At 44.9% G+C, this 24573-nt stretch overlaps 1 protein-coding gene across 1 annotated transcript in view; it reads left to right on the top strand.

The window, feature by feature from the left end:
• SEC14L5 (SEC14 like lipid binding 5) overlaps positions 1-24573 on the top strand; it is a 50078-nt gene that overhangs the window by 17203 nt on the left and 8302 nt on the right. Inside the window, exons 3-14 of the mRNA XM_058157821.1 lie at positions 3219-3368; positions 3502-3633; positions 6376-6504; positions 8734-8953; positions 13388-13500; positions 16396-16585; positions 17174-17262; positions 17981-18051; positions 18344-18515; positions 19589-19723; positions 21903-22040; positions 23651-23896. Coding sequence (XP_058013804.1) covers positions 3219-3368; positions 3502-3633; positions 6376-6504; positions 8734-8953; positions 13388-13500; positions 16396-16585; positions 17174-17262; positions 17981-18051; positions 18344-18515; positions 19589-19723; positions 21903-22040; positions 23651-23896 — 1785 coding nt within the window. The remainder of the gene's footprint in view (positions 1-3218; positions 3369-3501; positions 3634-6375; positions 6505-8733; positions 8954-13387; positions 13501-16395; positions 16586-17173; positions 17263-17980; positions 18052-18343; positions 18516-19588; positions 19724-21902; positions 22041-23650; positions 23897-24573) is intronic.

Below are 24573 nucleotides of genomic sequence, written 5' to 3'. Positions count from 1 at the left end.
ACTTGCCAGCTGTGGCAAGAAAGATTGCAAAATGGGGCAAAACCCACTTAACAAATGTCTCATTTAACAACATAAATGTTGTGCTCTATTGTGGTCGTAAGATGCTGATGCTAAAATCCTGACTATAATGGAAGTTTACTCGTGGTATTTGTTGATTCATTGTTTTTATTTATTTGTTTGTTTGTTTATTCGTTAGTTGGTTAGTTAGTGCATTCATGGACTAGCAATATATATTTACATTTAATCTTGATCAGTAGAACCCAATATAAATGTTAAAAAGATCTAGAATAGAATAAAGCAGAATAGAATATAGAATAGAATAGAATAGAATAGAATAGAATAGAATAGAATAGAATAGAATAGAATAGAATAGAATAGAATTGGAAGGGACCTTGGAGGTCTTCTAGTCCAGCCCCCTGCTCAAGCAGGAGAACCTATACCATTTGTACCCTGACTATCATTAAGGGTTGTAAATGTTGTACCTTGATGAAGGTATCTTTTCTTTTATGTACACTGAGAGCATATGCACCAAGACAAATTCCTTGTGTGTCCAATCACACATAGCCAATAAAAAATTCTATTCTATTCTATTCTATTCTATTCTATTCTATTCTATTCTATTCTATTCTATTCTACTCCACTCCTCTATTCTATTCTATTCTATTCTATTCTATTCTATTCTATTCTATTCTATTCAGATAAGTGACTGTCTAGTCCCATGATGGTGAACCTATGGCACGCGTGGGATCGGAAGACGGCAAACGGGCCGTTTCCAGCCTCCAGAGGGGCTCTGTGGGGTGGGAAAGGCCGTTTTTGCCCTCCCCAGGCTCCTAGAAAGCCTCTGTAGCCTGGGAAGAGTGAAAAATGGTCCTACCGGCCCCATCGTGCCATCGCGTGCCAAAAGCAGGAGAAGCACAGGGGGGGGGGTGTACGCACATTCATGAGGGGGGGGCGGCACACATTGAATTATGGGTGTTGGCATGCATGTGCGCGACACCCCCCACCCCATGGTCCCCTCACTTTTGGCACACAATTGCAAAAAGTTTAGCCATCACTGGTCTGGTCTTAAAAATCTCCAGTGATGGAGCACCTACGATTTCTGGTGGCAAGTTGTTCCACTGGTTAATTGTCCTCACTGTTAGTTTCTCCTTAGTTCCAGGTTGCTTCTCTCTCTTTGGTTATTTTCCAACCATTGTTTCTTGTCCTGCTTTGAAGAATAATTTGACCCCCTCTTTTTTGTGGCAGCCCCTCAAATATTGGAATACTGCTCTTATGTCCCCCCCAGTTCTTTTTTCTAGACTAGCCAAACCCAAAACCTGCAGTTTTTCTTCATATGTTTTAGTCTCCAAGCCGTTGATCCTCTTAGTCGCTCTTCTCTGAACTTTTTCCAAAGTCTCAACATCTTTTTTGTAGCATGGTGACCAAAATTTGTTGCAGTATTCCAGGTGTGGAATCTATCTTGAAATATAAATGTCTAGGCTCTTCTACCATCAAAGTGCAGCTTTGTTTATGTTTTTTAAAAAACCAAGCACTAAGCTGGTACATGTTCTCAGCTTACAGTTTGACGAGGGACCACGCAGTCCCACTGAGGGAAGGATGCTATGCCCGATTTAGGAGATCTACGATCTTGTTAGGAGATCTAAGAGAACAAGAATTGTGAGAGCACGTTAGTAATTAGTACTGTTTTGGAAATAGAGTTACTACCCTATTTCCCCCAAAATAAGACATCCCCTGATAATAAGCCCAATCGGGCTTTTGAGTGCATGGCAATAAGACCAAGCGCTTATTTCAGGGTTCAAAAAAATATAAGACAGGGTCTTATTTTTGGGGAAACACGGTACATCTAAGTCAGGAGTGGAAAAGGGGTCTTCAAAAACCATTTATTACAGATAAAAGTTAAGGTAAAGATTCCCTGCGCATATATGTGCTAGTCATTCCCGACTCTAGGGGGCAGTGCTCATCTCCGTTTCAAAGCCAAAGAGCCAGCGCTGTCCGAAGATGTCTCCTTGGTCATGTGGCCAGCATGACTCAACGCCAAAGGTGCACCGAATGCTGTGACCTTCCCACCAAAGGTGGTTCCTATTTTTCTACTTGCATTTTTTATGTGCTTTCGAACTGCTAGGTTGGCAGAAGCTGGGACTAGTAACGGGAGCTCACCCCGTTACGTGGTGCTAGGGATTCGAACCACTGAACTGCCAACCTTTCGATCGACAAGCTTAGTGTCTTAGTCACTGAGCCACCACATCCCTTTATTACAGACATGCAGACCATTTTCTGGGATCCAAGAGTATCTTTTTGGTTCTCCTCTGCTGAAAAATTACCCCCCCCCACTCTTTTTTTTTTTTGGCTCAGGGCTAATGTCTATCTATCATGCAAGGTTTTAACTGTTGCCCTGGGGACTTGGATAATTGACCTTCATTCAGCAAAAATGTATTTTGCAATCCTGTCAACTTGATTTTTACTCTACAGGTTGGAGTTTTCAAGCTTTTGGAGCTGGGTTGACGTCTTGCAGATTTTGAGGCCTGACCTGAAATTTCTTCATGAAAATAAGACCTCCCCAAATTTGTTACAATTTCTTCTGAGAGGGATTTGAAATGACAGATAGTTTGCATTCTTTTACAGACAATATTTTACAGACATAGAAATGTACATTTAAGCAACTGCAGCCTAAAACAATGGTCCTTCCTTCCTTCCTTCCTTTCTTTCTTCCTTCCTTCCTTCCTTCCTTCCTTTCCTCGTTCCCATTTCCTTCCTTCCCTCTGCTCTCTCCCCTCCCTCCCTTCCCTTCTCCCTTCTCTTATTTCTCTTCCCTCTCCTCTTCTTCCTTCCTTCCCTCCCTTCCTTCTCTGATTCCCATCTCCTTCCTTTCTTCTCTCGTTCACATTTCCTTCCTTCCCTCTCCTCTCCTCTCCTCCTCCTCCTCCCTCCCTCCCTCCCTCCTTCCTCTTCTCTCCTCTTCCTCCTTTTACCTCCTCTTCCTTCTTCCCTCCCTCCCTTCCTTCTCTCATTCCCATCTCCTTCCTTCTCTCATTCACATTTCCTTCCTTCTTTCCCTCTCCTCCCTCCCTCTCTCCCTTCCCTCCTTCCTTCTCTTATTTCACTTCCCTCTTCTCTTCCTCCTTTCTCCCTCCCTCCCTCCTTTCCTCCCTTTCTCCTTCCTTCCTTCCTTCCTTCCTTCCTTCCTTCCTTCCTTCCTTCCTTCCTTCCTTCTTTCCCAGGCTTACGAAAAACGTTTTCCAACCTGCCCAGAAATCCCAGTTTTTCTGGGGAGTGAGATCCTTCGCGAATCCAAGAGTGAAGACGGAGCCATTCAGATCATTGAAAGGAGTTGCAAATTGAACGTGGATGCACCTCGGCTACTCAAGAAAGTAAGGACTATAGTACATTCCTTCTAACGGTTCCCTATCCTTAAACTATCTCCAAACCCCAAACCCCACGCCCTTAGCTCTTCATTTGCCCTTTGAGGTTGCTCTTCTGACTTTTTCTCCTGTTTCTTTCCAGATTGCTGGGGTAGAATATGTTTTTTTCATACAGAAAAATACAGTGAACTGGAGAGAGAGAACCCTGGTTATTGAAGCCCATAACGAGACCTTTGCCAACCGTGTCATTGTCCTGGAGACATGCAACTACTCGGTCAGTCATCTAACTGTGAGATTTCTCTGATCCTGGGCAAAGGACCAGGGGCTGCTTTGCATTTGGTCAGTTTTTATAATGGATTTGCAATCCTCCTCCTCCTCCTTCTCCTCCCCTCCTCCTCCTCCTCCTCCCCCCCCCCACTGTTCCCATCATTTGAAGGACACCAGCCAAACTTGAACTAGCAATCTTCAAAGGTCCCAAAGATGCTTTTTTCAAAAGGCAACTGGACTGTTTTATTTTTTTCTTGAGGAAGAATATCGTGATTTGTTCCTCACCAACTGATGAATTTTCTAGGATGAGAAACGCTGCTGCTGCTCCTCCTCCTCCTCCTCCTCCTCCTCCTCCTCCTCCTCCTCCTCCTCCTCCTCCTCCTCCTCCTCCTCCTCCTCTCCTCCTCCTTCTTCTTCTTCTTCTTCTTCTTCTTCTTCTTCTTCTTCTTCTCCACCTCCTCCTCTTCCTCCACCTCCTCCTTCTCCTCTTCCTCCTCCTCCTCCTTCTCCTCCCCTCCTCCCCCTCCTCCTCCTCCTCCTCCTCCTCTTCTTCTTCTTCTTCTTCATTTTATTTTATTTATTTTATTTATTTATTTTGTCACAACAATATATATAAGCATGAAAGTAACTATATAATATATAAGCATATATATAAGCATAAGTATGCAATAACTATATTAATTGGATATAATGAAAGGAAACAATAGGACAGGAACAGTAGGCACGTTTTGTGCTCTTACGCACGCCCCTTACGGACCTCTTAGGAATGGGGTGAGGTCAATAGTAGACAGTTTTTGGTTAAAGCTTTTTGGTTTTTGGGTTTTTGGTTTTTGGTTAAAGACAGTTTTTGGTTAAAGCTCCTCCTCCTCCTCCTCCCCTCCTCCTCCTCCAGAAAAAAATAATCCAGTTGTCTTTTGAAAAAAATAACATCTTTGAGATAACTTGGATGACTAAGAATCTCCACAGATAATCTTCAAAGGAAAATGGGTTCTGCTGAGAGTTATAGCTTCGGGTGGATTCCTAGATCTACCAGTACTGAGATGGTCACGTCGTACCATCTATTTCCTCTTATAATTCCATCCTACAAACTCCTTCTGTAGAAAAGAGAAACAAAACTCCATATTTGGTATTAGTTAATTTTTTTTTCCTTATTTGCTGCAAACCCACCCACCACCATTTAGCTAAGAATGTTTGTAAGCGTGCCTTCGGGTCAGCAGGTGACCTGCCTTTGTCTGCCCCTGACATTTAAGAAGCGATCAAGACAATAAAATAGCCTTTTTATGCTGGGTTGACAAAAGTCCAGATTGAGTTACTGACATGCTTTATTGCTCCCTACTGAAAAAATACAGCTTCATGAAAGCTAAGATGCTTGGAAATAAGTGCTATTTCAGATGACCCCAGCTACTGAAACCCTTGTTGTGGCCTGCCAGCGGCCAGCAAAGCTGGTAGCAGACTTGGACAGTGAGGAGGTTGGGGAGGAACATGGGCCAGTCCTGGAGTCTGGGGAAGGCTGTGTTGAGGGCTCTGCGTTGGAGGCAGAGAGGGGGCCAGGGCCGTCTGACCGTTGTCAGCTGCCTTCAGAGTCAGACATCAGTGAGGCAGAAGAACAGCTGGAGCCTGTTCCCAGTGTGTGCATGCGCAGAGTTGCCAGATGAAGGGAACAGCTAAAGAACGAGGGTCAACTTGGGAGTAAGGCCACAGAGGGAATAAAAGAGGAGCAAAAGGGGAGTGGAGTTTGCAAGAGACAATTAGTTCACCTAATTGGTCTGTGACTCTCAGAGACTCTTTGCCAAGTTTTGAAGATATCGGCCTGGCAGTTCTCCAAGCCAGATGTGGTCTGTGACTGTAAATTCTCTCTTAAAAGACTTTGCTGGATGTGAATGAGAGAAATTCACAGTAACTTAATAAAAAGGGTTTTTTTTCGGGACAAGGAGTCTACTTCGTAGTTTGGGAGCGCCTAGGTCAGAACAACCCCCATCCTTAGAATATCAGTTCTTGAAACCAGGATCCATATGCTTGCGTGTGGCTGCTTCAGAGGGATAGAATCACGATCACGTGAAGTGTTTAATACCACTTTATAATGCCTTGGTAAGGCCACACTTAGAATACTGCATCCAATTTTGGTCACCATGATGTAAAAAAGATGTTGAGACTTTAGAAAGAGTGCAGAGAAGAGCAACAAAGACGAGTAGGAGACTGGAGGCTAAACCTATAAAGAACGGTTGCGGAAATTGGGTATGTCTAATTTAATGAATAAAGGGAAGTGGTGGCTCAGTGGCTAAGATGCTTAGCTTGTTGATCGAAAGGTCAGCAGTTCAGTGGTTAGAATCCCTAGTGCTGCATAACAGGGCGAGCTCCCGTTACTTGTCCCAGCTTCTGCCAACCTAGCAGTTCGAAAACACGTAAAAAATGCAAGTAGGAAAATAGGAACCACCTTTGGTGGGAAGGTAACAGTGTTCCGTGCACCTTTGGTGTTGAGTCATGCCGGCCACATGACTACGGAGACGTCTTCGGACAGCGCTGGCTCTTTGGCTTTGAAACGGAGATGAGCACCTCCCCCTAGAGTCAGAAACGACTAGCACGTATGTGTGAGGGGAACCTTTACCTTTACGTAATTTAATCAAAAGTCTCTGAAAGGAAGGGAAAACAAAAGATGTAAAAATTATCTAGCGTCAAGGTTCCTTTTCAAAGCTGTCTTTTAGGTATTGCATGTCGAGTTGTTTCTAACAAGGCCATTTCTCTGCGGTAGGTTCATCCGGAGAACGAAGATTGGACATGTTTCGAACAGTCTGCATCCCTTGACATCAAGTCGTTTTTCGGGTTTGAAAACACGGTGGAGAAAATCGCCATGAAGCAGTACACAGCCAACATCAAGCGGGTGAATATCGACCTTCTATGCATTGCAATGTGGGCAGTGCGGTGGCTCAGCGGTTAAAGGCGCAGGGAATTGTCGGCTGGAAAGCCGGCTGCTTAGGTTCGAGACCCGAGCACCACACGACGGGGGTGAGCTCCCATTCTTGTCTCATCTCCTGCCAACCTAGCAGTTTGAAAGCATGAAAATGCGAGTAGATAAATAGGTACCACTTCGGTGGGGAGGAAGCGGCATTCCGTGACGTCACGCTGGTCACGTGACCAAGCTTTGGACAATATTGGCTCAATGGTCTTGAAAGGACCCAGATTGTTGGGGGCAATAAGTTGACTTTGTATATAATATACAAATGGATGAAGACTATTGCTTAACACAGTGTAAGCCGCCCTGAGTCTTCGGAGAAGGGCGGGATATAAATGCAAATTTAAAAAAAATGGAGATGAGCAGTGCCCCCTACAGTCAGAAATGACTAGTGGAGTAAAATCCTCAGGGACTCCTTTAGTCCTGCAGTGACTCTGCCAAAAATAAATTGGGCTAAAAACAAGGATTATTATTATTATTATTTTGCACAGTATTATAATAGAATAGAATAGAATAGAATAGAATAGAATAGAATAGAATAGAATTTATTGGCCAAGTGTGATTGGACACACAAGGGATTTGTCTTGGTGCATATGCTCTCAGTGTACATAAAAGAAAAGATACGTTCATCAAGGTACAACATTTACAACACAATTGATGGTCAATATATCAATATAAATCATAAGGATTGCCAGCAACAAGTTATAGTCATACAGTCATAAGTGGAAAGAGATTGGTGATGGGAACTATGAGAAGATTAATAGTAGTGCAGATTCAGTAAATAGTCTGACAGTGTTGAGGGAATTATTTGTTTAGCAGAGTGATGGCCTTCGGGGAAAAACTGTTCTTGTGTCTAGTTGTTCTGGTGTGCAATGCTCTATAGCGTCATTTTGAGGGTAGGAGTTGAAACAGTTTATGTCCAGGATGCGAGGGATCTGCAAATATTTTCACGGCCCTCTTCTTGATTCGTGCAGTATACAGGTCCTCAATGGAAGGACCTGCAGGTTGGTAGCAATTGTTTTTTCTGCAGTTCTAATTATCCTCTGAAGTCTTTGTTTTTCTTGTTGGGTTGCAGAACCGAACCAGACAGTTATAGAGGTGCAAATGACAGACTCAATAATTCCTCTGTAGAATGTATATGATTTATACTTTATATAAACTACTCTGTAGAATGTATATGATTTATACTTTGGGGCTTTCCCCCCACCCCTTTGACCACTGACCCAACTACCATTTGGAAATAGGGAGGGGCTTTTGAGGATTGGTTATTTGATAGGTGGAGGTGAAGGTCTGTTCTGGTGAAGAGGAACTAGCCCTGCCAAAACAAGCAAGTGCAGGGATATGCATTTTTTTAGATTGAACTTTCCGGGAGGGGCACGACATTGTTGCTTCAATTTCTGAAATTTGAATAGACTAGATAGACTAGAATAGAATAGAATAGAATAGAATAACAGAGTTGGAAGGGACCTTGGAGGTCTTCTAGTCCAATCCCCTGCTTAGCCAGAAAATCCTACACCACTTCAGACAAATAGTTATCCAATCTCTTCTTAAAAACTTCCAGTGTTGGAGCATTCGCAACTTCTGGAGGCAAGTTGTTCCACTCATTAATTGTTCTCACTGTCAGGAAATGTCTCCTTAGTTCTAAACTGCTTCTCTCCTTGATTAGCTTCCACCCATTGCTTCTTGTCCTGCCTTCAGGTGCTTTGGAGAATAGCTTGACTCCCTGTTCTTTGTGGCAGCCCCTCAAATACTGGAAGACTGCTATATTTGAGGGGCTGTCACAGAGAAGAGAGGGTCAGCCTATTCAATTGTAACCTATTCTAAAGATATATAAGTTTATCTGTTGTCTAAAACAGATAAAACAGACAAGCTGCTCCACTGGTTAACTGCTCTCACTGTCAGGAAATTTCTCTTTAGTTCTAGGTTGCTTCTCTCCTTGATTAATTTCCACCCATTGCTTCTTGTCCTGCCCTCAGGTGCTTTGGAGAACAGCCCGACTCCCTCTTCTTTGTGGCAACCCCTGAGATATTGGAAGACGGCTATCATGTCTCCGCTAGTCCTTCTTTTCATGGAATTAGACATACCACTAGAAACGTACTTTTCATTAAACTAGCTCATGCAAGCTCATTCTAAATGTCACAAATCAATTCCTTTCAGGGCAAGGAAGTGATCGAGCATTATCTAAAGGAGCTGATATCCCAAGGGATCACATTTATCCCTCGGTGGACTCCCCCGGAAGTCAAGGGAAGCCTCAGGAAGAGAAGTCCCTCCGGAAGCAATAACGGTACAATATCGCAGGAAGCCCACCCGCACGGAAGCGAGAAAGAACAGCGAGGCAACAACGCTTGCCCTGCAGGGGAGGCTTCGACCCCTGAAGGTAATGGCTTCTAACAGCTGGATCCGTGGCAGCTGTTTCCATTCACCTCACCGTTCCTCTGCCATATCTCCGAACCGCTTTGGATTTTTGAACCCGATCCTGCTTCTAATCTTCTCTCCATTTCTTTTCTAACGCACACCCTCCTCCCCCCCCGCTATCTGTTAAAATTTTGCAAGAATTTTGTCTTTCCGAGAAACCTATGCTCAGGATAACGCGGATGAACTTAAGTTTTGATTCTTGGACTTCTGCTGCTCCATCTCATCGTTCCTGTTTTTTTAAGTGGCGGTAAACTTGCACTAGGAACGGCGGCCCATCCTATTGTCCTCTCCCATGGATCCAGCTTTGAAAAAATCCCTTTCTTTCATTCTCGTCTGTAAGCGCTTGTATGTGTGTGTCTCTCTTTGTTTCAAGAGGCTTCTGGTACCGCTGCCGCCTCTGGAACTTTCTCTTCCTGGCACAGCGGCCGATGAGCTGGTCGGATACGGATGTCCACCCCAAAGCATGGCTACTCTGGAGCATTTTTCTTCTGTTTCCCTGGTCCGGTGCGGTTGTGCTCTCCTGCTCACCTTGCAAAAGTGTTGCGTTCTTTCCAGCCAGTTTTTTTTTTTCCCCTCCCCATCAGCCTTGATAACTTTGCATTTCTCTTCCTGGGCTTGGAAAAAGCTCAGCCAAAAAAGGGACAAGTTGATCTGAAACCTGGCTGGCCTGCCTCTCTCTCCAGTTGATTTAGAGAATTTAGATTTAGAACTAGGTGCTCTTCAGGCGTCGCACAGACCGAACGCTTCGCCAGCTCACGCCACGAATGTCCTTGTGATTTCTGATATGTTGACTCCGACCGCAGCTCCAGCGCAGTTGACATGTCAAATGCCTCTGGATTGGGGGGAGGGGAAAAGATCCCGAATCATGTCATGATAGTTACCATTCCATCTCCATTGCAGGATTGTCGAAAGAAAAGGGGGCCGAGGTAAGGAGAATCAGGAACGGAATAAAACGTACCCTGAAATGATGAAATCCGGTTGAAAGTTTCAATATTCTTTCCCCCGTGTTATTATTATTATTATTATTAGTGAAATACAGGTAGTCCTCGACTTACGACCACAACTGAGCCCACAATTTCTGCTGCTAAGCGACACTGTCGTTAAGTGACTTTGGCTCCGTTTTGCAACCTTTCTAGCCATGGTTGTTGAGCGAACCACTGCAGTTGTTACAGGGGTGCAATGTAAAATTTGTTATTACCGGTTCTGTGGGCGTGGGGGGGTAAGAGCCTCTGATGATCGCGTGGTTCAGCTGGGATCGTCAGAGCCTTTTATTTATTTATTTTATTTATTTATTTATTAGATTTTTATACCGCCCTTCTCCCGAAGGACTCAGGGCGGTGCACAGCCAAGTAAAAACAACAAGCACGTAGACAAATCAAAAAGCATATTAAAAATCTGATTATAAAATGGCCAATTAAAATTAAAACTAAAGTAAAACAATCCTAAAACCCCAATCCTAAAATACTTTTAAAAGTATTTTTTCTACAACCTCTTCGGCCGAAGAAAAAATGCTTTTAAAAGTAAAAAAAAAACAAAAACCTCTGATGATCGCGCGGCTCAGCTGGGCATGGGTGGGGGTGGGCAGGGATTTTTGCTACCGGTTCTCCAAACCACCCGCCGCCATCTCTATTGGATCAGGCGATCCGGCCCAAACTGGGAACATTTCTAACACGGTTGTTAAGTGACTCACTGCAGTTGTTTGTTAGTAACATGGTTGTTAAGGGACTCTGGCTTCCCCTTTGACTCTGTTTGTTGGAAGGTCGTAAAAGGGGTTCACGTTACCCCATGACACTGCAGCGGTCATAAATACATGCTGGTTGCTAGCCAAATTTTAACCACGTGACTGTGGGGAGGCTACAACGGTCGTAAGGGTGAAAAACAGCGATTTTTTTTTTCAGTGCCATTGTAACTCCAAACGGCCACTAAAAGAATGATTGTAAGTTGAGGACTACCTATACAAATAGTTCTCCACTTGCAGCTTATTCGTTTAGCGACTCTTCCAACTTACAACTGGCCAACACACTTCTGGCTATTGCAGCAACCTTCCAGTCACAAACTTTGGGTCCTTGGTAGCCTGTATGTATTTATAATAGTTGCAGCATCCAAGGATGATACGATTGACATTTGCAAGCTTCCCAGCTGCCGTCCTGTTGTGGTCTGCCAGGAGCCTGCAGAGCTGGCAGTGGAGTCGGACAGTGAGGAGGCTGGGGAGGACCATGGGCCAGTCCTGACTCTGGGGAAGGCCCGGACGAGGGCTCTGCGTCGGAAGCAGAGATGGGGCCAGGGCCATCTGGGAGCGATGCGCAGACTCTGGAGCCTCCAGAGGCGGACAGCAGAGAGGCAGAGAAACAGGAGGAGCCTGTTCCTAGTGCACGCATGTGAAGAAGGCAAGAGCAGTTAAAGCAAAAAGGATGACTTGGGAGTAAGGCCAGGAGATGATTGGTCCCTCCCATAAGGCTTAAAAGAGCAGCAAAGGCTCTTAGGCTCTTTGTAGGAAAGCAACGTTGCTAAATCTGTTTCTAGTCGGCATCTCTTGTTTCTAAACTTCGTGGGGCTTTGCCAAGAAAAGCCTTTGGCAGGGTGCCAAAGAAGATAAAGGTTTGTGATAAGGCCGAAGGACTTTTTCTGAAGGATTTGCTTTGGAATTAATTGGGACTAAGCTGGAAATGAAGTAATTCCCAGCTGTTATAATAAAATAGGTTTGTTTAAGACTAAGTGTCTTTTTTATGCCTAAGTGAGCCTAGGTCATAACACTTCCAACCAGCAGTGTTAATGGAAGAAGCCACGTTTGCTTGGTGACTGTAGCAAAAATTGAGTGTGACTCCCTTAACAACCGTCTTGCTTAGCAACGGAAATTCTTGTCCTCGTTATGGATTGTAATTCAAGGATTACCTGTATGGTAAATGAATATAAGTAATATATCAGTGACTGTGTAAGACAAAAAAAAGCATGCACTACAATGCTTACAGCAAACTTAATATCAGAATAAGAGGGGGAAAAACCCAAAGAAACAATAAGATGTATATGTCGAAATAAAATCAATTCAGTCTTTAATATAGACAGTATAGAAGTGTATTGCTGCATCTTCTCATCCATTTGTAATATTAAAAAATAGATAAAAAAAGAAATTGATCTTGAACAAATATCCTGCATCCATTTCTTATCATCAGGAGTTCCCGTTTATTTCCATCTGTGTAGTGCCGGATTTGATAAGACCGATGTTACTTATAAAATGTCAAATTCTGTATTTTGGGAAGATGAGTCAACATCACAATGACATTTTTAACTGCTGTTTCCCCCAGAACTGTATTGACTTCTGTTCTAACTGGAAATCAAGAGTGAACGTAGCTGGAAAAATCCGAGGAATATGCATCCAAGAGCCCTCAATTGTCTTGCAAGGCCAGCCGAAGAATTTGAAGGAGCCAAGTTTTTTAAAACACTCTATGAAAGCCTCTCGGGTTGAGGAAGAACCGTTCTTGGAAATAACAAATTTCAAACATCTTGTAGTTTTTGAACAAGATGGCAGGTAGTCCTCGTTTAGTGACCATGGTTGGGATCGGCAGTTCCGTCACTAAACAAAGTGATGGCTAAGAAGGAAAATAGGTGACTGCAAGTGACTTTTCCTTTTTCCCATGCCGTGCCGTCCCCCCAGTTTGGATTGCTCACTTCTGCAGCACTGGGATATTTAACCAGAAAGGAATTCATGTTCGTACTTACATTTATTGGAGAGAAAGGGTAACAAGAGAGTAAGCAGGCCCACAATGGGAAACGCATATCAAAAGCAATGCATTGGTGACAGCAGTCTGAAAATGCTACACAAGCAGCCGGTGTGCTCTCCACTTGGCATTCCCCAAACAAGCTAGGCACAGGAAAGATTGCCTACAGAGATTGATTCATTTTTTCCCCCTCCCTGCCTCTTGCAAAGCGAAGAGATTGGAGAGAAAGGGATTTCCAAAGAGTAAGCAGGCACACATCAGGCTGTGCTCATGGGTGCATGCCTGTACTGACTATATCGATTTCCATTGCATGCCCGCTTACTCTCTTGTAATCCTTTCTCGAATCTCTCGAATCTGCAGGGATGGAAGAAGGAAAAACAACAGATCAGGGCACAGAGCGAGCATAATTGACTGCAGTGTGGGGGGGGGGGATCGTGGGATTAGAGATACTGCAAAGGTCATAAAAGGCAAGGGTTGTAAAGTTATTTTTTCCCCCAGCACCGTTGCAACATTCAGATGGTCACTGAACGAGGCAGCGGGTAAGCAAGGACAACTTGTAAAAATTCTCACAGGCTGCCTGCAAGCAAATGGCAAGAAACGCATTAACAGCTCTACTCTCTTGTGGCTGCTTAATTTTTTTTTGAGTTTCTCCTGTGGCTGATTTTTTTTTCTCTCCCTAGGGGACAAACTGGATGCTGATTATATAGAACGTTACCTGGGACAATTAAGTCCCATGCAGGAAAGCTGCTTGATTAGACTTCGTCAGTGGCTCCAAGAAATGCAGAAAGGAAAGGTAAATGGGGGGAAAGAGAAGTCGTGGTTAGGTATATAACTCGTGTCTTCCCTGGATGCTCCTGTCCCATTGTTGAACTTGTGAAGGCACTGGGAGCAGCTGGCGTTAACGGTTGACAAGATTGCATTCTGAATCCGTTTCCTTCTATCCGAAGGGCATCTCTGAACTGTTTTCCTTGCTGTGCGACTTCAAGATGTCCCAAAGGTGCTTTTTTCAGGAGGCAACTGGACTTTCTTGCTTTTTCTTTGGAGACATTTCGCTTCTCATCCAGGAACCTTCTTCAGCTCTGACTGGAATGGTGGGGAATGGGAGGATTGATATTCCTTGCAGGCAGCTGGTCATTTGCATCCTTTTGAGGGTCGTTGAAGCACTTGGAGGTTTATCTGTGTCCTCAGAGTCAGCTGAGTTAGTGCTCCTGGTTCCTGCAGTCTGCAGTTTTTCCCTCTGGAAATCCATTCCTACTCCCACATCATTCAAAGGGCGTTCATCCCAAATTGCTTAGCTCAAAGTCTGTAGAGATTCTCAGTCATCCAGATCATGGTCGTCTCAAAGGTGCTTTTTCAGGAGGCAACTGGACTTTCTTGTTTTTTCTTTGGACGACATTTTTCTTCTCATCCAAGAAGCTTCTTCAGCTCTGACAGGACACTGGGGGGAATGGAAGGATTTATATTCCTTGTAGACCGCTGATGTTTGAAGAAACATTTTCAAAAGAAAAAAAAACAAGGAACCAAGAACACTAACTCAGGTGATCCCGAGGACACAGATAAACCTCCAAGGGCTTCAAGGACCCTCTAAAACAGGGGTCTCCAACCTTGGTCCCTTTAAGACTTGTGGACTTCAACTCCCTGCTCTAAAAGGATGCAAATGACCAGCTGTTTGCAAGGAGTATCAATCCTTCCATTCCCTTCTATCCTGTCAGAGCTGAAGAAGCTTGTTGGATGAGAAGAGAAACATCTTCAAAAGAAAAAACCAGAGGGTCCAGTTGCCTCCTGAAAAAGCACCTTTGGGACAACCCTGATCTCTGGATGACTGAGAATCTCTACAGACTACAACAGTGATGGCGAACTTTTTCGGCACTAAGTGCTCAAACCGGAACACGCATACATGTGTGTGTGCCAGTGCGCCAAAAACCCGAAGACCAACTGGCCAGCACGCATGCACTTGCAGGCCAGCTGGTCTTTGGGTTTCCGGCGTGCACATGCACACCAGCCAGCTGGTCTTTGTGTGTGCCGGAGCACTGGAAACCCAAAGACCAGCTGGCAGGCGCATGCATGCCTGTTTTTTGGCATTATCCAGGCCATTTTCCAGCCATTTTTCAGCACTCCAGTGCCCATGAAGACCAGCTGGCAGGCATGCATGTGTGTGCCAGAAACCAAAAAGAGCAGCTGGCAACGGCGCACGTGCCCACAGAGAGGGCTCTGCATGCCGCCTCTAGCACACATGCCATAGGTTCACCATCACCGGACTACAAGATGTGTTTATGATCTGGAAAGGCTCTGTGCAGTTGCGCTTGACTGTAGGTGACATCGTGGACATACCTGTGTTGCTTTCTTGGCAATGCTATGGAAGACGTCAACCATGCCTTCTTCTGGGATTGTGGGTTTTTTTGTGGGGGGGACCTTCTATGGTGGCTGTTTGGGTGATGGGTAATGATGGAAGTACTGGACTAGGAGCAGGGAGGATGGGTTCAGTTCTACCATTTATGGAAGCTCCTAGACAATTTTAGGCCAGTCCCTCCTTCTCAACCCAAGAGCCAACAGGTGTAGCATGAAAAATGCTAGACTAGGACCAGGAAGACCTGGCTTCAAGTCCACCCTCAACCATGGAAGCTCCCTTGAGGACTTCAACCCAACTTCCTTCTTTTAGCCTTAGAGCCAATGTGGAGTAGAGGTTAAGATGGACTAGGTAATGAGGAGAACTGGATTCTAATCCTCCCTTGGCTACAGAAGTTCTTGGAATGACAAGAGCCAGAGTAGTCCAGTGGTGAAGGTGCTTGACCAGGAATGGGCAAACCCTGGTTGTAGTCCACCCTCACCCACAGAAACTCTTTGGGGCCCTTTGGGCTTCTCTCTCAGCCTGGGTTTGATGAGATTCCCATTCAGTTCCTGGATGAAAGGTGGAATTCCAAATCTAATCAATAAACTGAGCGTTAACTTGCCGTATTTTCTGGAGAAAAGACCCTCCGGAGTATAAGACGCACCTTAGTTTCTGGGGAAGAAAATAAGGGGGGGGGGGAAAAACTGCCTCTGCCTACCAGCATCCATCGGTATTCATCTGGCTAGTGTCCTGTCAGTGTGTGAGAGAGTTGAAGGCTGTTTGGAAACTGAAACAGTATTTGCTGTGTGAGCAACAAGGAGACACTTTGGAGCCTGGGCATGGCTTAGCTCTGCAGCTCTGAATCTGTGCTGAGCTCTAAACTAGTTTGCTGTTCAAAACTGAAACACCTCTCCTCTGCTTGTGTTCTGCTTGTATTTACTACCACGTTGGAAAACCTGCTTTTGGTATTGTATATTTACTTCATGTGTTATATTATATACAAAGATAAGTTATTGAATCCTGCTGGATCCGTTACTTGTGTGTGCTTTTTGGATGTGATTGCTGCTGCAAACTCGTAACACATCCTTGCAGCAAATAGTGGACAGCCAGGTCAGCTTCAGCACATTATCGCAGCCTGATTCAGCACGAGCAGCTGATTGGCGGTTTGATGGGCCTCCCGGAATACCCCCAGTCAGCTGTTCCAGGCTGCAGGGTTTGCCGCAGACCATCACCACCTCCATGCCTCGCATTTCTGGCTACATTTGGTGTATAAGACGCACCCAAATTTTCACCCACTTTTAGGGGGAGGGAAGTGCGTCTTATACTCCAAAAAATACGGCAATTCTCTCTTTTGCTCAGGTTCCCAAAGATGAATACATCCTCCGTTTCTTGAGGGCTCGAGACTTCAATATTGACAAGGCTCGAGAAATGCTCTGCCAGTCCTTGGCATGGCGAAAGCAATACCAGGTGGATTACATTCTGCAAACGTGGAGGCCACCTTCCCTTTTGGAGGAATTCTACGCTGGGGGTTGGCATTACCAGGACAAAGGTGAGCATCTACCTGTTGCCCTCTGCTCAGTGTCAGGCAGGGCATTAAGTTCATCAGTCTGTGAGTCATTCATCATTCAGTCACCTTGGGATGGCTCTGGGCTGGGCTTCGTAGGTATGTATACACTACTGTTGTGGTTCGTCAGCAGCCTAAAAGGCTGGCAACAGAGCGATGAGGGACAGGGACAGCGATGAGGCTGAGGTGAGGCCAGGGCCATCGGGAAGTGAGGTGGAATTTGGAATGTATCAGTTATCCTGCAGCGCACCAGAAAATTATTAATCATGTATACAGTCCTTGACTTGTGCCAAAGTTGGTTGTAAGTTGCTTTTTCTCTCTCTTTCCTCTGTACTTTTAAGTTTTACCCTCAGTAATTACGTAAATCAAAGGTGTAAGTCAAGGTTGCGTGCTCAAGGCTGAGCTATTACGGGAAGAATCTTTCATTTGAACAGCAAGTTGGGTGTTGTCACAAGTTGGCCGTCGAAAGTTGGACAAGCGCTGCTGATGTTCATGTTTCTGGAAGCTTATTCCATCTTAGATGGGTTTTTTTAATTCAGCTTTTTTGTTCTTTCCTTCTTTTTTTTTTTCAAGATGGAAGACCCCTCTACATCCTTCGCCTTGGGCAAATGGACACCAAGGGTCTAGTGAAGGCTCTGGGAGAGGAATCGCTTCTTCGCCATGTGAGTTTTGTGACCCAGGCCCAAGTAGGTAGTGTTGTGGTCTGTCAGCAGCCTACGGAGCTGGCAACCGAGTCGGACAGCGCTGAGGCTGAGGTGAGGCCAGGGCCATTGTGAAGTGAGGTGCGGACTCCAGAGCCTCCAGAGACTGATAGTAGTGAGGTAGAGGAACAGGAGGAGCCTGTTCCTAATGCACGCATGAGAAGAGCTGCCAGAAGGCAAGAGCAGCTCAAGCAGAGAGGACAACTCGGGAGTAGGGCCAAGAGATGATTGACCCCTCCCATAAGGCTTAAAATAGACCAGCACCGGCGTTTCAGCTTTGCCAGAAAACAACGTTATAGCTGTGTCTTCTGCTCCATCTTCTGCTTCGTATACGTCTTTGTTTTTGTAGCTTCTGGATGTTTGCCAGGAAGGGCCTTTGGCAGTTTGCCTAATTGGACCAAGGGTTGCGAGATAACTGAGGAATTTGTGTTGGGAGGCATTTGTTTTACTTTGAGTTGAACGATGCTGAGAATGAAGTAATTCCCAGCTGTTCGAATAAAGTTTGTTTTTCCACGGACTAAGTTTATTACTACCTACTTGGGCCTGGGTCACAACAGGTAGTAGTAGATGCAATCAGTTCAAAAACAAATAGACTTTATTAGAAGTATGTCCAAGACCTGTAACTGACGAATATTTTCATATGTCACAATCCAAACCTTTGTTTCTGTTTTCCTTTTAGGTCTTGTCAATTAATGAGGAGGGGCAAAGAAGATGTGAAGAAAACACCAACCTCTTAGGCCGCCCCATCTCGTTAGTATGCATCTCATTATGCAAATACAGATCCACATGAAGCATGAGTCAGCAACTTGCTAGAATAAGGAGACTCCATCAGGGCCATAACCTCGTTAAACAAATTACCATTTTCACACTTTGCATAAAACGTAGGGAGATTGGAAGGGTATTCTGAGTGGCGTTTGTGAAAACTCCCAAACTTTTACGTAAGGAAGGAAGTTGGCCAGATCCTGTGCCTTGAGGACTAGTAAGTTGAGGAATGCCAAGCTTACAAGATGGCAAAAACTGTCTTGTGTTTCTTCCCTTTCAGATCCTGGACCTGTTTAGTTGACCTTGAAGGGCTGAACATGCGTCATCTGTGGCGTCCTGGTGTAAAAACTCTCCTTAGGATTATTGAAGTGGTTGAGGACAACTATCCGGAGACTTTAGGGAGGTTGTTGATAGTGCGAGCACCAAGGGTGTTCCCTGTGCTTTGGACTTTGGTGAGCAACCCTTGAGGTGGTTCTTTCAAGAAGGTTTTAAAAAAACAACACATTTAGGAAACTTGCTTTTAACTGATAAAGGACATGCCACTGGATAGCTCCTTGGTCCAAATTTGTTTCGAGAACAGTTGCAATGTCAGGGTTCCGACGGATACCCTAATTAAATCATGAGCCCCGAGCCAAACTTCAAAAGAAATCCAGTCATTTATTAGGAGCTTCATGCCGGGCACGTTCCAAGTGAAGCCAACTCTGACCCCACGTAATTTACAGCCCAGGCTTGACCCTGTTTCCCCCCTCTCCCCAGGATGTGTCATCATTCACATTCGCCAATGGAACAATTTTGCGGGTTGTAGAGATCACTCCCCTCAGGCCGCTGTGGGTAACCCTGGGAGACAGCCTTGACTGGAATGTGCTTTTGTTTTTGGCTGCTGTGCTGCTTCACCGTTTCCCCATCCCCCTTGCCTATGGTAACTCGAGAGCAGTCTAGGGATGCTTTGTGAATTGGCATGCAACTTATTTTAGTAATTGCAATAGCACCTAGACTTATATACCACTCCCTAGTGCTTTACTGCCCTCTCTAAGTGGTTTAAAGAGTCAGCCTATTGCCCCCAACAATCTGGGTCCTCATTTTACCCACCTCAGAAGGATGGAAGGCTGAGTCAACTTTGAGCCAGTCAGGATCGAACTGCTGGCAGTTGGCAGAGTTAGCCTGCAATACTGAATTCTAACCACTGGGCCATCACTGCTTTTTTATGCATAATTTATCCTTTGATTATGGCTCCTCTTTCCATTGTAAATTTAATTTGAAAGATATGCACAATGAGGGAGGAAAGAATTTTTTTTAGGCCTTTTTTATTTTGTAAATGGGAAAAGTGAGAAACACTGCAAAAATATTCCTTTGAAATAAAAGAACAAAACAGTTTCCTTACTTCAAAGTTTAGGGTCCAAGTTAAAATAGCCCCGGGTGCGTTTATTTTGGTTTCTTGGGAAAGTATTATATTGAAAGGATTATGAACTTTGAATAGTTGAGAGAACAGGTGATAAACAGCAACATTTTCTCCTGTCAATTTTAGGTGAGCCCCTTTATCAATGAAAACACCAGGCAAAAATTCCTCATTTATAGCGGCAACAACTATCAGGGTCCCGGAGGACTTGTAGATTATCTGGAAAAAGACGTGATTCCAGACTTCCTTGGAGGAGAATGTGTGGTATGTTTGGATAATGTCTGTAGCATATAGCAATAGCACCTAGACTTATAGACAGCTTCACATTTGCTTTCCAGCCCTCTCTAAGCGGTTTACAGAGTCAGCCTATTTGCCCCCAACAATTTGGGTCCTCATTTTAGCCACCTCGGAAGGATGGAAGGCTGAGTCAACCTTGAGCCGGTCAGGATCGAACTCCTTGCTTTGGGCAGACTTAGTCTGCAATGCTGCATTCTAACCACTGTGCACCATGGAAGGGAGGGAGGGAGGGAGAAAAGGAAGGGCAATAGCAATATCAGTTAGACTTACATACCGCTTCACAGTGCTTTCCAGCCCTTCCTAAGCAGTTTACAGAGTCAGCCTCTTGCCCCCCAATAATCTGGGTCCTCATTTTACCCACCTCAGAAGGATGGAAGGCTGAGTCAACCTGGAGCCTGGTGAGACTCAAACTGCCAGCAGCCGGCAGTCAGCAGAAATATCCTGCAGTACTGCACTCTAGCCACTGTGCCACCACGTCTCTTTGGTCCAAATATTCTTTAGTTAGAATTTCTTTGAATTTTAACATTCTTACCAATGGATGATAACATGAATATGTAACAATCCTAATATTTAGGAGAACCATACCCATATTGAGTAACATCAGCTGGGAATTGAGCCTGACTCTGAATAATTGATTTTTGATTATTTGCTGTGAAGCCAGTGTCAACTCTCAGTGACCTCATAGACATTTTACACAATGTTGTGGCCTGTTGGCCGCCGTCCCCTCCAGCAGCCGAATCAGAGGAGGAGGAGGAGGCATGGGCCTCAGGGTCAGCATCAGGGCAACCTGAGAGCTCCGAGAGGAAATAGGGAATGGAGTTGTCAGAGAGAGAGAGAGAGAGAGAGAGAGAGAGAGAGAGAGAGAGAGAGGTGGAGCCTGGTCCATCCGTCAGTCCTCAGATGAAGAGTCAACAGCTCCCAGGTCTGGAGGTGGCTGATGAGGAAGAGGAAGAACAGTTGGGTCCAGTGCCTGACGTGTGGATGCACAGAAGGCAGAGGAGGGGAGAGCAGTGGAAATCAATGGGCCAGTCCTTGGGACGGAAGAGCCACCGCTGGTAGCGAAGCCCCACTGGAGATGAAAGGCAAGGGGCGGAGATGAATAGATGTGGCAGACGATTTAGAATTTGAACTCCAAGGCTGATGTATATCTAAGGACTTCGATGTCTCTGTTCTGAAGTTGAGAGAATTGATTTCATGCTTGCTTGCATCTTCTGTTGCTGACTTGAATATGTGAAATGTTACTCTTTGCTAGAGAAGGGCTGAGTTCTGCCAGAATCCGTAATCTGTCACCATGCATTTATCTTGGCAGCAGTTTAGAATTAGAATAGAACAGAATGAAATTAGGAAAGAATAAAGTAGAATAGAGTAGAGTAGAGTAGAGTATAGAGTAGAGTAGAGTAGAGTAGAGTAGAGTAGAGTAGAGTAGAATAGAATAGAAAGTAGAGAATAGAATAGAATAGAATAGAATAGAATAGAATAGAATAGAATAGAATAGAATAAGGAAAGAGTAGAATGGAATGGAATGGAATGGAATGGAATGGAATGGAATAGAATAGAATAGAATAGAATAGAATAGAATAGAATAGAATAGAATAGAATAGAATAGAATAGAATAATAACTTTATTGTCACTTTGAATGTACACTAATTGGCATGCATTAAAATGAAGTTTCATTGCATACAGCTCTCAAAGGCTCACCACGTCCAATATACACTACATGAACATGACAAAATGAATGAATGAATGAATGAATGAATAAATAAATAAATAAATAAATAAATAAATAAATAAAATTATGTAGATACCCACATATATTATATGATAGAGAGAAACCAAACAGTCTAGTTCGGATGCATACATGTACATGGCGAGAAAAACGAATCTTGCCAGTTGGCCGTTGAAGTGGTTGGCCATTGCCTTCTTGAGATGCTCTTGCATTCCATGGTAGTCCTCATGGATTTGGATTTGGTCTTCCTTCAGTCTCTCTGTCCAAAGAGAGTCAGTCAGATCAAGAATTTAGAGAGAATTCAGAAGAAGCTTTCATCACTGTAGACCGAAGATCAGAAAAATAAGAGGTCTTCTTATTTGGAACGTTGACATTTACAGAAGTATCTTATCTGACTATCCATTCTCGTCCCCCCCACAGTGTAACGTGCCTGAAGGTGGACTTGTCCCGAAGTCCCTCTATCAAACAGATGAAGAGTCTGAAACCGCGGATCATATTCGTCTCTGGACGGAAACCATCTATCACTCTGCAAATATTTTCAAAGGGGCTCCCCAGGAGGTAAGGCCGAAGAGCACCTTCTGTTCAATGGAAGGTACAGGAGATACGGTCTGCTTGTCTAGGCCATCCAGCAATGACTTGATTAAGATCCTGGAGAAATAGGAAACCACTAGACAACATCGCTAGGGCTCCCTGCCTTAGAAGTGTGAGGAAAATCCAGGGGTGAAATGCTCCCAGTTCGGTTCTCCAAACTACTCAAAATTTCCGCTACGGGTTCTCCAGAACTGGTTAGAACCTACTGAAACCCACCTCTGCTCTGGAATGAGATGACTCTTTGAAACTGGTTTTTCTCCACCTTGTGAACATGTGCCTGTTAGATATTCCAGCAGCCTACCTCCAGCTCCACATGTGCTCTGAAGAATTATTTTGAAGTCTGGAAGGGCCCACATAGCACTAATAAGAAGTTTATCGGTGAATCTAGATCAGGGGTCTCCAACTCGATTTCATTGTGGGTTGCATTAGGGTTGTGTTTGACCTCGAGCGGCGGAGCTAGGGGTGGTGGTGATGGCCGGGGGGCGTGGCCAACTCAACATCACTCATGGGTGGGGGGTACCTGTGTTGGCCAAGTGCTAAGGCAGGACTTCCCTCACTGTCATTATAATCTTCCTTCCTTCCTTCCTTCCTTCCTTCCTTCCTTCCTTCCTTCCTTCCTTTCTTCTTCCTCCCCTCTTCATTCTCCTTTCTTCTTCCTTCCCCTCTTTCCTTCTTTTTCCTTCCTTTCTCTCTTCCCATCTTTTTCTTTGTCTTTCCTATTTCCCTTTCTCCTTTGCTGTCCTTTCTTGCATGCTCAAATGCAAAAGGAGAAACATTTCTCCTTTTGGTTTGTTTTGATTTTAGTTTGTTTTGCTAGCCCTCTGCCAGCAGAAATAGAGCTGAGGGAAGGTGTGTGTGTGTGCAGCCTTCGGTGCCCCGTTTTTGGCCACAATAGCCTCCTTTTTCGGCCACAAAGGCCTCCTGCAGCCCTCTGCCAATCAAGTAGATTTAGCAGGAAAAACCCCCTCCCCATGTTGACTGGATCTAAAAAGATTTACCATATTTTTCAGAGTATAAAATGCACCTTTTCCCCCCAAAAAAGAGTGTGAAAATCTGGGTGCATCTTATACTCAGAATGTAGCCCCACCTAACCTCTCAAACTGAGGTTTCAGAGGCTAAAAAAAGCCTCCAAATGAGCTTCAGAAAAAAGGCCTCCAAACAGAGCTTCAGGAAAAAAGCCTCCAAACAGAGCTTCAGAAAAAAAGCCTCAGAAACAAAGCTTCAGAAAAAAAACCTCCAAACAGAGCTTCAGAAAAAAAGCCTCTGAAAGGAGGTTTCAGATGCTATTTTCTGAATCTCTGTTTCGGAGGCTTTCAGAGGCTGGAAAAAAAAAAGCAAGGCACAGAGTTCACAATCAAGGAACCTGTTGCTAAAATTCACCTCTGGAAACAGCTGATTCGGGGTATTCCGGGAGGCCCATCCACCTGCCAATCAGCTTTTTTCTTATTTTCCTCCCCAAAAACTAAGGTGTGTCTTATACTCCGGTGTGTCTTATACTCTGAAAAATACGGTAATTTTATCAGCGGCCTCCCTGAAGAAACTGGCTGGACATAAGATTTTTCTGCCTTCTAATCTAGATCGTTGTAGAGATCCTGGAAGGGGAATCTGTGATCACTTGGGATTTTGACATCCTCAAAGGAGACGTGGTGTTCAGCCTCTTCCATTCCAAACGAGCCCCAGAGACTGTCCGGAAGGAATCAGCCATGCCAACCCCTTTGACGTCTGGAGAAAACGTACAACTCATTGGCAAGAATTGGATCCTGGGAGTGGATTACAGCCGTGTGGAGACTCCCTTGGTCTGCCGTGAAGGCGAGAGCATCCAGGTGAGATTGTGCCCCCTCCCCAAAACCGTTTTGGGGCCTAATCATGATGAGAAAGCAAAACTCTTATGACCCGGCTCCCAAACATGACCAACCTTCTGTAGTTAAACAAATGTTCCCTTTATTAGGAGCGCCAGCAAAAAGTTTCTCTCTCACTGCAGGCTAACAAGTCTGGCCAGCAGGAAGATGATTAGTTGTCTGCCACATCTATTCATCTCCGCCCCCTGCCTTTTATCCCCAGAGCTAAGGTGGGGCTTCGCTAGCAGCGGTGGTTCTTCCGTCCCAAGGACTGGCCCATTGATTTCCACTGCTCTCCTCTCCTCTGCATCAGGCACTGGACCCATCTGTTCCTCCATTTCCTCATCAGCCACCTCAAGACCTGGGGGCTGTTGACTCTCCATCTGAGGATTGACGGACGGCCCTGGCTCCACCTCTGTCTCTCTCTCTCTGACAGCTCCATTCCCTCTTCCCCCTCGCAGCTCTCAGATTACCTTGATGCTGGCCCTAATTCCCCTGCCTCCTCCTCCTCTGATTCAGCTGCTGGAGGGGCAGGCGGCCAACAGGCCACAACACAAGCTTTTCCTATAGGAAAGCCAATTCCATGGAATGTTAACACGGGCGAGAGATTCCTCAGACTCAGCGCCAGAGGGACAAATCTGAACAGTTGGTTGCACTGTTTA

Source organism: Ahaetulla prasina, chromosome 14 (assembly GCF_028640845.1).
Source record: "Ahaetulla prasina isolate Xishuangbanna chromosome 14, ASM2864084v1, whole genome shotgun sequence".
Lineage (NCBI taxonomy): Eukaryota > Metazoa > Chordata > Lepidosauria > Squamata > Colubridae > Ahaetulla > Ahaetulla prasina.
This window is presented reverse-complemented; position numbering and strand designations above follow the sequence as displayed.